Source organism: Leptidea sinapis, chromosome 17, assembly GCF_905404315.1.
Source record: "Leptidea sinapis chromosome 17, ilLepSina1.1, whole genome shotgun sequence".
In the NCBI taxonomy this organism is placed as follows: domain Eukaryota; kingdom Metazoa; phylum Arthropoda; class Insecta; order Lepidoptera; family Pieridae; genus Leptidea; species Leptidea sinapis.
The window spans coordinates 9069856-9085557 of record NC_066281.1 but is presented as its reverse complement, the minus strand read 5'-3'; the positions used below and the strand labels follow the sequence as shown (position 1 = coordinate 9085557).

Genomic DNA, 15702 nt, shown 5'->3' with positions numbered 1-15702 from the left:
GTCAGACTGAGAACTTTTATTTATTATTTATTACAAAGTAGTCATAAATGAACAAATACACTTGGATATTTTCAGAAAACATTACTGAGCAATTTGAAACAATTTTTTAAACCATTATATTATAATGGTTAAAAATTGTTTCAATTGACTTTTTTCTGCCGGAAGAACTAACGTTACTTCCATTAGAAAAATATTCTGAGTTACCCCCAAGTCACGCCTAAAGAAGTTTTACTTAAAAATAAATAATATACAAAACAAATTGTTTTGATTTACAAGAGCGACATTTCAAGTCAATTTCCTAATATGCAAATATTGGGGTTGAGCGGGTTATCACTAGTAAAGTAGATCCTGTAGATGAAGCCACAACCGCAGGATTGAACAAAGCATACAAGATTTTATAACTATACGAAACTCGAACGGTTAGCTCAGTTGGTTAGAGCACCGGCACGGAACGCTGGAGGTCGTGGGTTCGAGTCCCGCATCGTTCATAGCATTTTGTTGTTTTTCAAATTTTATTCGTGTAAAAATAATATAATTTTATAATGTGAATGAGCCTAAAGTATAGCAATCAGTGTCATTACAACGTTTGTGTTATTTTCATAATAAGTAAAAGTCATTTGTAACTCAATTACTAGTCCGGAGACGATAAGATTAATGAGTAAACGACATGGTTAGTTTGTTCTGATCGCACTTAATAAATTATTATATTCACGAAACTGGAAAGCCACCAAGTTCAATTTTCCGCAATTTTCCTTTGCCCCTATAAACTGCCAACTACAATTAGTTTTTAACGGCGCGATTGCGTTTTTAAATAATTAGCAACACGTTGTTACTCGAATAAAACTGCGATCGAAATTTGTTTGAAATCGAAGTGTTTTTGTTTAGAGGTTCTTATGGGAGGTTAAATCGATTTGTAACGTAACGCGTTACGGCGCCAGTCTGTCTGGCTTCCCTTTCTCTCACGCATACGGCAGCGTTAGACAGGCTTCTCCTCTCTCACTCTAACCAATTGTTACTTTTATAAATAATGATACTAATAATGTACATACACAAAATTCTAATGTAACTAAGAATAAAAAATGCATATCTTATATTCAATAAAAGATTTTATTTATATAATATAACCTTTCTTACATTATCGTATAAATATACATAATCAAGTAATAACGTTAGCTTTTCTCAACTTAAACAATTTCAATTGTTCAACTTAGATTAGTTTAAGTTATCATTCCTGTGGGGCGTTTTGAGATGCACGAGTTATTTTTTTATTAGAGGGTGCAAACTGAAAAAGTTAGCAATTGGTATACCCAGAGGTCAAACTTGAACCTTAAAAATAATTTCATCAATAGCTCAACCCTTTACGAAGTAGCGGTAGATTCAATAAGACATATATTTTATTTTTTTTTACATGCGCAAGTGTTATTTCCGTGACCTACGTGAATAAACTGATTTTGATTTGATTTGATTTGAATACCACTTCGTGTATCTAATTGATCACTACCTTACATTAAGGATTGGTCTCCGCTGCGCTCCAACTACATACCTACCGGCAATTAAAACTATGCCAAGAGGGCGTACTCTAGCCAGTCTCGAACAATGTGTGACGTTGATGTGCCACATGTCCTGCTGAACTTTGCTAATAATTGAAACTAAAGTGCTAGGTTGCGTGGTAAAACTTTGTAAAAATAATACTGCAAGAATAAAAGAAAGGCACTGGGATCACATATCATCAGTAAGTATTTTGTATTTTATTAATTTCAATGTAAAATAACACGAAGTGTATGTTACAAAATTTGAAAGATGCCATTGAGTGTCAAGATGCCACGCACACAAGCATCTTATAAGTTTGATCTTTGAAGAAAATTGGCCTAAACGAAATTATTATAATTGACAAACTACATTTATCTAAAAATTTACAATTATTGTACGCCTGTAAACATTTTCTCCAATTTCTTTTTATAAAATAAATATATAGATTTTATCTTTGTGTACGAGAAAACCATTCTTGTACACTATTTAAAAGTAATTTTAGATATGTTGTTAAAATTAATTTCACAGCCTTATTATGTTTCATAGATAAGACTAATCAGGTCATATTAAAATAAACACCAAAAAAAGCCTTCGTACATTTTATCATAGCCCATTAATGTTTTATATCGTAACAGTCAATGTGCAAGGCATGCCTAAGTGGTGATAAACTAAGGGGGCAATTAATTTATCGTAAGGCAAAGAATATATCCAATACATAATCATCGAAGCAGAACTCACAATGCATAAATAGTGATGCGAAACTTACACGAATAAATACTTTGATAGGATCAACTCGCCGTTTAACGAGAGCCTTTTCAGTACCGCGGTGAGCCATTTAGCGAATTTCAATAGTTATCGCGTTGAGAAAAACTCTATTGGAGAGCGAGATGCGGCGTTAGTTTTGTTATAAGTGCGAGTGAGACGGGAGGTGTAAGAAAGAAATAATAAAAAAGCGGTTAGTGTGTGAGTGTGGCTTGTGGTGGTGGCATGGGGCGTCGGTCTGGCCCCTCCCTGTGGCGACTCGCCTTCTCGCCACCGCCTCAGTCTGCTCTACCGCGCTCACAACCACACTGGTCTGATCTCTCGGCGTGTTTTACGCGCGTAAAAAGTTTCCCAACTATTCAAAAAGTTTCGATCGCGATATCAACACGCCTGTTTAACTATATTTTAAGTTGAAGCGAAAATTAATAAAAGCTTAACTTAATTAAAGTTTTGTTTCGTTGTAAGATTAGTAAGTGAAGTTTTGTATACACTTTGGTTTCGTTAAGTTATGGTAGTTCCTAATGGGATGTACGGTTGGTGACGTATGGGCGCGCAGCCGGTTTCCTGAGGCTGTCAGCTTGATGCTTCTTCAGGGTGAGGGCCGGGAGCGGCCAACCATGGACGGAGACTGCTCCGCAAGGCCTTGCGCCACTGACTTCTCCATTGCAGCCATCATGGCAAGAGACAGACAAGAGAGACGCGAGAGGAGAAGACATAGAGAATCAAGAGACGATACTTTGACTCCACTTGGTGAGAAGTTGATCTTAAATTTTCTTAATTTTTATTTTATTTCATAAACAACTAGAATTGAGTGCTCTATGATCAGCAAACTAATCTAACTTATCATCAATTTAAGCACAAAATATATTATTATGTAAAACCATAGCATTCAAGTAATCGTTGTAAGAAATCATATTTCTTAATCTAAGTAGCCAATATTTTTTAATTACTGGATTTAAATTACTTAAAAAATTATTTAAGTCGTCATTTGTAAAGCTAGGATTTAGAAAAAACTAGCAAGGAATTAAGCCATGAAGTCATCGTTATTATAAGGATAAACTCCGCTATAATTCACTAGAATATCTTAATATCATCAAATAAAAAGTATTATTAAATATTGTTAAATATTTTATTTAACAAAATAAAACATTTAATTAACATAGGGTTCCGCACCTAAAACGTAACCAATGGATATCCTTTACTGAGGCAATAGACACCTATTTGCCGATATAATAATATTTACATTTTAGATATTATATTGTAATTGAAATAGTTTGTAAATCGATGTAAATGTAAATCTTGATATAAAAGAGTGGCAATGAGTTTCTCGCTACTTCTTCTCATTAGCTCAACCCTTTACGAAGTAGCGGTAGATTCAATACGAAAATTTTTTTTTGACATTCATAAGTGTCATTTCCGTGACCTACGTGAATAAACTGAATTTGATTTGATATAACAAAAAATATTAAAAATTAATTTAATTAATTTTAAATAAAATGATTTAATTTTTTTTACATTTATTAAATTTATTTCTATAATTTTCCACTCGCACTTGGCTGGTTTTTAGTAACCCCGAAATTTTCTCCATGAATTTTTATCACCCTTTGTATCAACATTTACAACAGGTACAAATATAAAATTACTGTGCCTTATACTCGGCTTAGTAGAGTAAATCTTCTGTTATAAAGCGATATATATATATTTGGTTTACAATAAACAGGGTCCCAGAAAATGTACAAAGTGTTATACATGAAAAAAAACATATTATACTTTATGCTACTTTTGTATAAATGATTTCTAAATGATAATACACCAAGCTATTTATTGCAATAAATTAATTTTATTGTTGTTTAAATGATTAAAACAAAATGTAGAACGCTGAGTTTCTTGCGCCCGTTCTTCTCAGGTCTGAAGATAAAATTGTAAAAATAAAATAAAATATATTTTCGAATAGGTTATGATATAGCTGGAACAGGTTAGAGTAGAATTACCCGGGCGTATTGTAGAAAATGTTAGGGGAGGCTTTCGACAATTAGACAAATAAAAATGTAACTAATATTAGTCAGTATAGAGTTTAGAATGAATGTATTTATTTATTATTACAGTAGTTGAACCTATGGTATCGCGGATTTGTATATATATATGTATATATGTTACTTGTATATATATACGTTCATCATCAATAGTTTCCGCAGCGCACGCGATGACAGATTTTTTATGACAATTTTTTTCACACCTTGGGCATTATTGCATTTTTATTAGGGTTCCCAATTTTTTTTATTTTAATATAGCCTATGTCAATCAGTGAAGTTGCAGCTATGTAATGGTAAAATAGTTTTTGAAATCGGTCCAGTAGTTTTTGTGTGAAAACATTACAAACATACATACAAAAACACAAATGTTTCCTCTTTATAATGTTATTATTTGAGAAACTTACAGCAGTACAGTATTAACTTATGAAACCTAGAGAACGGCTGGACCGATTTGGCTAATTTTGGTCTTGAATTATTTGTAGAAGTCAAGAGAAGGTGTTAAAAATAAATAATATATAGGTGAATAAATTCGGAAAAAGTAGAGCTGAGAAGAACATACAAGAAACTCAACGGTCACTTTTTTCAATCAAGTGGAGTATTTTATAATGGCTGTAATATACAGAACAAATTTATTTTGGATTCGAATCCCGGTAGATGCAAACATTATAAATGTTTGATGAAGGATGTTTGTTTCCGAGTCATGGATGTTTATATTCTGTATTCATGTATGTTTAAGTAAGTATATCGTATTAAATATATCGTCGTCTTGTACCCATACTACAGACTATACTTAATTTAGGGCAAGATAATTTGTGTAAAAGTGTATCAATATTAAAAAAAAGATTGTTTGTAAGGTGCTGCATTCAATATATGTATCGTGTTTTAATAATATGAAATATTTCATAAAAAGTAATGAGGAAATGTGCTGTATAAATACCATTTATCATATGTCAGAAGAATCTACAAGAAATAACTGGCCACTTTTCCTATTTGCCTCTCACAGCCCCTCTCACAGGTATCATCTACCGGCTGCTGTTTTCCTAAACCGATATGACTTAGGGAACTTCAAGCATAGAGCATACTACCAACTTCAAAAAATTCTATTGAACAATGCATGTAAATTTATTTTTAATTTACTTCTTATATCCTTAATCAAAATCCTTCCAAAATAATGGTAAAAGCAGTAAGATAGGTTTAATTCTCAAATCTCAATCTCAAGTTACATAAAATTTGAGGTTCAAATTAGTAGCAATAACCTTTACTGATATCTTGCACTCCAACAGGGATATGCTATTTACAATCATTTTTTTACTGTCTCAATGATATGTAACTACTAACTAACTATGTTAGTTTATTCTTCTTCTTCTTCGAGACACTCTTGACAGAGCGGTCGTGGTCATCACGAAGTGACATCTTTTGGGGCAGATGTGAATTGTCCCACTCGTTGTCTGGTATACTCGTTCAATGGGCCGCCCACAGCAGACTTCATTTGGTCGGTCCATCGCATGAGCGACCCTCCTCGGCTTCTGGTGCCCTCCTCTTTGCCCTGTACGACAAGACGCTCAATGGACTCTCGCGCTGGGAGACGTGACCGGAGAACTTAAGAATGTGACTCAGCACTAACACCGACTGTGAATTATAAATGTGATAGTGAATATCAGTTCTTCACAAATCCCGCGGGAACCATGGGTTCTTCCGGGATAAAATGTAGCCTATGTCCTATCATCAAAATCGGTTCAGCCGCGTAAAAGCGTAACAAATAAACTTACATTCACATTTATAATATACAAATATTATAGGGATACGAAAAAATTGGTAAAATTATGTTTTGCTTCGTCATATACTTGTCTTAACTTTACTCTCTAAGCAAATTTTTTTTGTATAGTTATTAATTTGACTATTTTGGTCTATTAGTTTTAAATCAAATCAAAATCACTTTATTCATGTAGGTCACGGAAATGACACTTATGAATGTCAAAAAAATATTTTTCTTATTGAATCTACCGCTACTTCGTAAAGGGTTGCGCTAATGAGAAGAAGTAGAACTCATTGCCACTCTTTTATATCAAGATTTACATTTTCATCGATTTACAAATCATTTCAATAAAATAAAATAAGTAAAATGATGCAAAAAATATACTCTTTATTATTTATATATTATATTTGTATATGACTGTTTGTACCTTTTAAATCAATAAATAAATAAATAAAATAGTAAGTTACACTATTAGTTTGACTCATATCTGTAAGGGAATCTTTCAAAATGATTTTCACCACTTTTTAGATATCCGAAGACTTGCACTTGTGACTAATACTAATAATAATAGCTTATAATTATTTCCTATAACTTAATGTACGGTATTATGTAACTTAACGGTGATTCTGGGACTATACGACATGTGTACCTTCAAAAAAATCCTTCCCTACACGCTCCTGTGATTCCTGTGGTGTTGTAAGATAATGTAGGCGGCGGTGATAACTTAACATCAGGTGACCCGTACGCTCGTTTGTCCTCCTCTTCCATAAAAAAAGTGGAGGAAATATGCATTGCTATTGCAAAATATTATGCTCGACAAGTTGAAAATATATTCACACACATGTGATACAATAATTAAATCGATTGGATCTTTTTAGTAATAAAATAAATAATTGAGTGAACTTTATATCGCTATAAAACAAGCTCTACATATTTGATGCTACGCTGTGAAAGGAAAGAGGTGAGCGATTCCTTCTTCTTCTTCGTCGGATTACTCTTGACAGAGCAGTCGTGGTCACGTCGAACGACGAACGATTCTACGCCAGTTATCCCTGGCTGTTGCTTCTCTGGCACATGTGTTGAGGGGAGTATTGGTTAGGGCTTTGATCTGGTCTGTCCAGCGCATAGGGGGGCGTCCTCTTGACCTACTGCCGTTGACCCTTTCCTGAACAACAAGTCTCTCTATGGTATACTCGAGCTCGAGCGATTCCTACGAGGGTGCTATTTGTCACGTACAAGACGAAGTAGAGGTCCTCAATACACGAAATTAGTTAAATCGCACTTTCTTCGAGTGATAGGTACATATTTTTATGCTACCTACTACTGAGAACAAATTACAAAAATTGATTTAAAAGAATTGATTCAGATTTGACGTGTTTTAGACAGCCTTCGTAAAAGAGAATAAATCTGACATATTCTTTGTATATAAATGTAAAATAATTTTATCAGTGTACAGGATAGGATTTCGGCTAGATTATGGGTACCACAACGGCGCCTATTTCTGCCGCGAAGCAGTAATGTATAAAAATTACTGTGTTTCGGTCTGAAGGGCGCCGTAACTAACGAAATGAGACTTAACATCTTATGTCTCAAGGTGACGAGCGCAATTGTAGTGTCGTATTAGTATTATACTAGTAGTTATTAGTAGTATTTATGTATCAACTATCACCAGCCTGCTCGTCTCATGCCTTATTGTTATAAAAAAATACTTTTCCCATTCTATAGCCGCACGATTTGCGAGTTAATTCTCGCCTCGCACAGCTACTTTATGGAATCAAATACCGTCTGCTGTTTTTCTAAGACAGATAAGGGACCTTTAAGCCAATGCTTGTTTTAGTCTTGCATACATATTTAAGTATATTATATATATATATGTATCAATAGATTATACTACCAACTTAAAGAAGTATATATAGGTATATCTTAATATATATAAATTACTTGACACGTTGTTTGTCCGCGATGGACTCCTAAACTAATGAACGGATTTTAATGGGGATTACTTCATAGAGTGCAGTTTAATCCAACTTGAGAGATAGGATAGTTTTTATTTTGATTTGGGACCCATAATTAATTTTATTTCCAGTATTTGTTTTGTATGGACATATTTTCTGTGAGAGAATTTATTGACGCACGGTTTCACAGCAGAACTGTCAAACAGTTCTGCTGTGAAACTTGTTCACTAAGGAGCATATGTTACGAAAGAAATCTTTATGTTATAAAAAAAATATTGACAAATTCATCAAAGACAGTATTTTATTAATTATGTACAGATCAACGTCTGTCTGGTCAGCTAGTATAATATATAGTATATTATGCATATATATGTAGCTGTGTGATACAGATTTTACAGGCTGAGACAACATGAAAGATATTTTAATTCAAAATAAGATTAAAAATCACCTATTGTCTAAAACTACGGGCGCAAGAAACTCAGCGGGCTTTTTTTTATAAAAATTTGGATTACAATGTAATATCGTACAATAAACATTTATAATTAAAGAGCCTGAGGGTGTCCGCTTCATTCCCAGTCTGTGGTATCATTAAGAAAATCATTTATGCTATAGTAACCTTTTCCACACAAACGTTATTTAACAATTCTTTTAAATTTTGTAACACATTTGTTTTGTGATAAATGTTTCATAACTTAATTCAATATCAATAATAGTAACTTTTTAATTTATTCTTCATTGTGTGTCTTCTACGACACACCACTAATTAGAATATCATAGAAAAGAATTCTAAAGAAATCAATTTTGAGAAAATAAATGCCTTGTATGCCACTATCTGCATGTGTGGCGTCCCTCCACAGAGCGGTTTTCAAGGAACTTACTTCCAAGCACAAACATTCTGTGGAATGAGCTTGTGCAATATTTCCCGGACGATACGACATGGGTACCTTAAAAGCGCGTACACCTTCTTTAAAGGCCGGCAACTCTCCTGTGATTCCTCTGGTGTTGCAAGAGAATGTGGGCGGCGGTGATCACTTAACATCAGGTGACCCGTACGCTCGTAAGTCCTTTTATTCCATAAAAAAATATATGTATGTAGTATACAGAAAATGCAAAGTAGAGCTTATAATACAAATCACAATAATAATAACAATTCAATATAATCTATTATAATTTGATTTAACAAAAACTTTCAATCCTCAGAAAAATTCGTGGATGCAGCAGCCACATCATCAATAACTCCATCACCGCCGCTCCCAGAATACGAACGGGACTCCCCCGTAGACGTGTCCTCCACATCAGAGGCCGGGTCCATGAGTGGAGGACCCACCAGCTCCCGAGCTGTCACCCCGACACCCAGAAACCCTCAGCTGGCCGAGCGCTGGTCCAGTGAAGAGATGAGGCATATTCAATGTCATTTAGAAACTAAAGAGCTGTGGGACAAGTTTAATGAACTGGGCACGGAAATGATTATCACCAAGACTGGAAGGTAGGTCACTCAATAGTTTTAATATTGGTTAAGGCTTATGCCCTTTTTTTATATATAACTGGCTCCGTCGACTGAATGTCGACGATTCGGCCAACGTCAAGGTGGAGAGATTTTTTATTTTAATTTAGCTGATTGAAGTATATAAAGAGCTGATTTAAAAGGAAATGATCGGTTAATATAGCTGTGGTTTTTTTGTGAACTGAAGAATAGGCAACAAGAGTTAGTACGGTTAGTAATAAACACCCATAAACCAACAATATTAACTACCTTGTTAGCATCTAATCTAAGTTTAAGGGAGAAATGTGTGAATGTAAGTGGGAATATGTGCCTAATAGAAGCGTAGAAAGTATGGAGGATAGAAATTACAATTTAATATTATTGCGGGAGATAAATTTGTAAAGAATCTTTATGAAAGGGGAATGGCATAAAGTAAGAAGAAATGGGATGTTGATGGGGCGAGGGATATCCTTCGGTAGAAGGTCATATAAAGGAATTGACAATTTAGGGCAGTAGAAAAAAAATATGTTCAAGAGTACCTTCCTCAAGGCCACATTCACATAGCTTATGCCCTTAGATGATTTATACGTGTAGATAGATTTTTGACAGCTGCCATTAACACGTCAAAGATAATATTTTAGTAGTATAGTTATTAAAATTACTTCAAGTCTTCCACTTTATGAATAATATCATTTGATATTTTGATTGATTGGTCACGCCCCTTATTCAATCTTACCGCACTGTGCATCATCATCATAATCAGCCGGAAGAAGTCCTTTGCTGGACAAGAGCCTCCCCCAAAGACTTCCACGACGATCGGTCCTGCGCTGCCCTCATCCAAGGTATTCCGGCGATCTTGACCAGATCGTCGGTCCATCTTGTGGTCGCCATTCGAGGACTTTACTCCCCCAAAGGCCATATGTACAACGCAGTCCATAGTGAATTTTATTTATTAAAACATCGGAAATTAATTATAACTTTTTGATTCCATTAAATGTGTTTAATTCGATCCGATATTAAAGGACTACAAAATCCTAAGATATATAATTATATAGGTAGCAGGATGTAACATACATGTTACATAAATGTGACATATCTGACATAATAAATGATACCTATTAGACATATATGATACATTATGACAAAAAATGCTGCACTAGAGTACATAAAAATAAATGCTTATTTTAATTCTCTCTCAATTCAGGCTTTCATCTTAAGGGGAAAAAAGTATACCTGACAAGTTTTCCTATTTTCTATTCTACAACAAAACCTTAAAAACAAATAAGCAAAATAGCTTTTAGGTGTATACTAAGTAACTTAAATATTTAAGTTACTTAGTCAACTAAGTTACTTTCGAATAATTCAAGTAAAGCAATTGGAATTGCAGGTGAAATGTTATTTCAAACAACTTATTAACAGTTAATATATAATTTGTGGTAGGTAGGAAATACGAGGCGATTGTTTGTTAAACGAAAATCGAGATCAAGGCAATTCTTAATCGATACCTTAGGAGGTGGTGTCGCCAGAGTAAGTAAATCTACAGAGACAAATTAGACCAAAAATTAATATAAAGTTATAGTAAGTTAGGTATATAAAGTTTTGGAATCTTAAAAAACATCAGTAATTCTATAAAAGTTAGTAACTTACCTAGTGAAGGTAGGGATAAAATTCGAACTAATTTTACTTAAAATTTTGGCCATTAATTCTTTTCAAAATCAGATTGTTTCATGGATTTTAACATAGGCTATCTTACGATCTACGGCGAGAGATGGCGTTAGTTGAAATTTTATATATATATTATTTTAAATTACAGTCAATGTAAGCTCTATTTGTCTGTTTATATCAATATACTTGCATTACAATTCTTTTTAACCGACTTCAAAAAGGAGGAGGTTCGCAATTGGATCGGTTTTTTATGTATTTACACCGATTACTCGGAGATTTATGATCCGATTTACGCTATTCTTCTTTAGTTCTATGCGGAATAGATGGCATTTGGTTGGTAATTTTATATAGTTTGGCCCAGTAGTTTTTTATGAAAATTTTTGTCTACCTGGATGATATAATTGATTTTCGTGTACGGTTATTTTATCAGTTTTCATTCAGGTTGATGGTATATTATTATTATTAACTGACACTTAATAGAAAAAAAATAAAAAATCTACGTTTAAAAAAACCGACTTCAAAAACTGAAAAGTATTGGTAAAAGTAGTGTGAATTTGGATGTCCTCAACCAGACATAAAAATAAACAGAAAAGACACAGAAATTAATATACTTTTATTAATTTTATCGGTATTTAATGTAATACTATGCATAAATTATAAATAATATCCATGTACGATGAATACGTACTGTGCATATTGCATATGTTTGACCGGACACAGCGAAGCACTAAACATGTTGAAATTTAAAAAAAAACGAATCCACCCACTGTTCTTATATTTATTTTTCTGAATATATTTAAAATATTGTTATTGTAAATGACTTAATTAGTTTCGCTAATTCAAATCAATAACAAAAACATTACTAGACTATTCAATTAATGTTGATAGACATTTAAATATTGAATTAATTGCTTTTTATCAAATATGTATATGCGGAAAATGTTTCTTATAAACTATGAAATATCCATTTAAAATATGATAAAATTTAATTAAAATAAGTTCTGACTTGCCAAATGTTGTTTTGCCATATAAATTAAATACCCCACGCCCGTCCATTGTATGACTTGTCATATGTAATGAAATCTCATTGACTGAATTATTTGGATTGCGGCTTGATATTACTAAGGCAAAAAAATAAAGTTTCCGTATAAGTAATCACCAACATATTATATACTAAATTCTTCTCCGAAACATGCTGCATTTATTGGTATAAGTGTTATTCCGATCGGATTAGTATTTTTCCCTGTATAACTGAAGGAATAAAAACCGCTCTTCATTTACAAGTATAGATAAGGGATTGTGTTATACATTAACTGCCACATATTATGTTCATGTTTATACATAACAGCTTAGTTTAAGGATTTGTCTACGCTGCGCTCCAACTAGATACCGCAGGCGTAGTCGCAAAGTGCGTAATGTTTTAAGTTAGTGTGGAATATAGTTGAGGCGCATCGGAGACCAATCATTTAAGACCTAAGTATAACAGTTTGACCTATAGAACTTGTAAAACTCTTAAATGCTTGGTACTTTGATTTTAGATACTCTGATATGTCGCATTACCTCTTATCAAAATGTGGTCCGCAAATTGTTTTCGCAACTCCAATGTTTTATGCTATAGAGTTTTTGTCATTGTTCGATGTGTAAATTTTACGGTAGGGTACAGTACAGCTTTCTTCCACTTCTACTATAATTATTAGACACTGACAGTGATACAATCATTTTCCATAAACCTAAATGTTTTAACGATTTTAAAATAATTATTATCAAAGTGAATTTTATAGAGGGTACAATACTTAATATATTATAGTAAATGCTGTCACTATGTGGAAGGGTACCTAGAATTTCCGTGTTGGATAACCTAACTGTTGGCTGAAATTACTGCCAGAGCTTAGATTTTGTAGTGGCTCTTTTGAAACGCGTGGGCTGCCGTGACACTAATCCCCAAAAAAGATGTTAGACCCCCTGAGACCGAGATATTTGTGACATTTGCTGTCTTCTGCAGCCAAAGTATCTGTCGCAGGATCAACTGAAGTAGCCTGGCTGCCAAGGTAAGTCCATTACAGCACCCTTAACGGTGCCACCAGGGTCATAACCATCAGGCAACTCGCCATCGCGACGACAATTATAAATATATACCAAAAGCAGTACAAAAGACTCAAAATGAATTTAATTCAAGTATTTTGTTAGTTACTCGGTGTAGGCGAAGGCTCTGTGGGTATAGTGGTATGCTTGAGTGGCAGAGCAGGGTTCCCAGCCGCGCGAGGCATATCCGTCTCGCCTCGCCATCAAACAATAGCCAATCGACCGCCGACGCAGAATCATCGCTTGCCACCGAACAATTGTAAAAAATCACTTAATTGCTACAAAAACACTATAATTGAGATTAATTGTGAGGTTACTGTTGTTGATTTAAATTCAAATGAAATCATACAGCCATTGTATTTAGCAATCAATTCTCACAATTTGCAATATTGTGCGGCAGTATCGCACTGATTCATAAGAAAATACCAGTGTATGAGAATTTAATTCAGCCGAAAGACGTCTTCTGTTGGTCAAAGGCCTTCCGCAAAGATGCGGTGCCCTTCTTTACTATATAATTAGTCCATCTTGTGGGGCGTCTACCAACACTGCGTATTCCGAAACGTGTTCGCCGTTCGAGGATATTACGGTCAGGTATTAGAAGAGAAACGTCGTCTGCAAAAAGTATGCATTTTCGTGATGTAGAATTTGGTAAATCATTTATATATAGAAGAAACAGCAAGGGCCCTAGAAGTTTGCCCTCTGTTATTAGGAAGTGCTATATCCCTTTGAACTTATAATAGAATGAAGGCGAATAATGTAGGTATAGCTTTGAACAGATAGATTCGAATACTCCACACAAAGGTTTACAAATAATAGATGCATAAAATAAGTTTCTTAATTTAAATATCTCGATACATGTTATTTATTTTAAACAGGATAGGAAAACGACTCCTAAATTAGAATTATAATTATAAAGAAAAATATCGATGTTTTTTCTTTTTTTGTTATCCACGTTCTGTACGAAGACATTATAATGTTTTGGAAATTAATTCTATAGTTCTATAGTAGTGTGTGTTTCTTTTTCTCTTTTATTAAAAATGTATTTTAATTAAGTAATTTACTATTTGTTTGCCTCTTCTTGCTTATATGCTGTAGGTATACATTTTTCATATTATATTATTTATCTATAATTATTATACTTCGCCATTTTGTTCTCTTAACTAAAATTATACCATTTCTGTGTGTAGCCCTACTAATATTATAAATGTGAATCTACGTTTGTTTGTTACGCTTTCAAGCCTAAGCCACTTAACCGATTTTGATGAAATTCAGTACAGAGCTTAGGAAAGGACATAGGGCAACCTTTAATGGCGAATAGAAGGCTTGAAATAGGGGATGGAAGTTTGTATGACAGCTCGTCGTTATCGAACATGACACCATGAAACTTTGTATTTAGGGACTTGATAAGAAATACATAAATATTTGTTCTAGCGTTTTTGAAATTTCAAACCATGCGGTGAAGAAAATTCGAATGGATGCCATGTCTAAACAATTTTTTGGTTAGATTTTTTTTAGTACAAAAATAGAACTCTCAAAAGATACAGGACTAGGTACATTAAGAAAAAATGTTTTTCTTGTGGGCAACTTTTGTGGCGTGCCCACGAGTATCAAACCTGCAAAATCTTTATGTCTGAGCAAATTAAATTTATTTTATTTATTCTAAACATAAAAATGCTCCCCAAAGTAACTATTCCACGTAGATGAAATCGAGGGTAAAAGATAGTTACAGTATAAAAATAACCGTTTGTACCAAGGCAACATAACTTCGTATCGACTTTGGCAGTCGTTACAGCAGCAACGGTCATGCTAGAGCATGCGATGTTATCGCCCGTTGTGTAAATCAAGGCGACAGCTCACCGATCGTGACAAATTCGCTAACGTGACCTTTTGATAAGCAATACCTAACTGCTGGATTCATTTAATGCAACTCTATTGTACTAATATAGTTCATAATGCTTTGTAAATGCCAAAAGATCGAAAGCCATTTCAAATATACGTCAAATCGTTAACCACTGAAACATTCCTTTTAATGTTTCAACAGACAATATTCCTTTATTAGAATCGTCATCAGCCGGAAGACGTCCACTGCTGGACAAAGGCCTCCCATAAAGATTTCCACGACGATCGGTCCTGCGCTGCCCGCATCCGTACGTGGTACGTGGTCGCCGTTTGAGGATTTTACTTCCCAACCATGTGCCCTGCCTACTGCAAATTCAGTTTCGCAATCATTTGGTCTATGTCAGTGACTTTGGTTCTCCTGCGGATCTCGTCATTTCTGATTCGATCTCGCAGGGAAACTCCGAGCTTTATTAGAATGCTGGTATTAAATTTATCTTAAAGGCAAAGGCACACTGGCTGCGAAGATACTAGGTGTTGTAACGAGAGCATTGTAATAAATATCACAAAAATTTAGTTCAAGCCATGTTTTTAGTAAAT

The 15702-nt window shown here is 34.0% G+C and overlaps 1 protein-coding gene across 3 annotated transcripts in view; it reads left to right on the top strand.

The window, feature by feature from the left end:
- Positions 1–2582: 2582 nt before the first annotated feature.
- LOC126968927 (T-box transcription factor TBX20-like) overlaps positions 2583–15702 on the top strand; it is a 71890-nt gene continuing 58770 nt past the window's right edge. For all 3 annotated transcript variants that reach the window (XM_050814130.1, XM_050814129.1, XM_050814131.1), the window contains exons 1-2: positions 2583–3042; positions 9237–9522. In XM_050814130.1, coding sequence (XP_050670087.1) covers positions 2814–3042; positions 9237–9522 — 515 coding nt within the window. In that variant the 5' untranslated portion in view covers positions 2583–2813. The remainder of the gene's footprint in view (positions 3043–9236; positions 9523–15702) is intronic.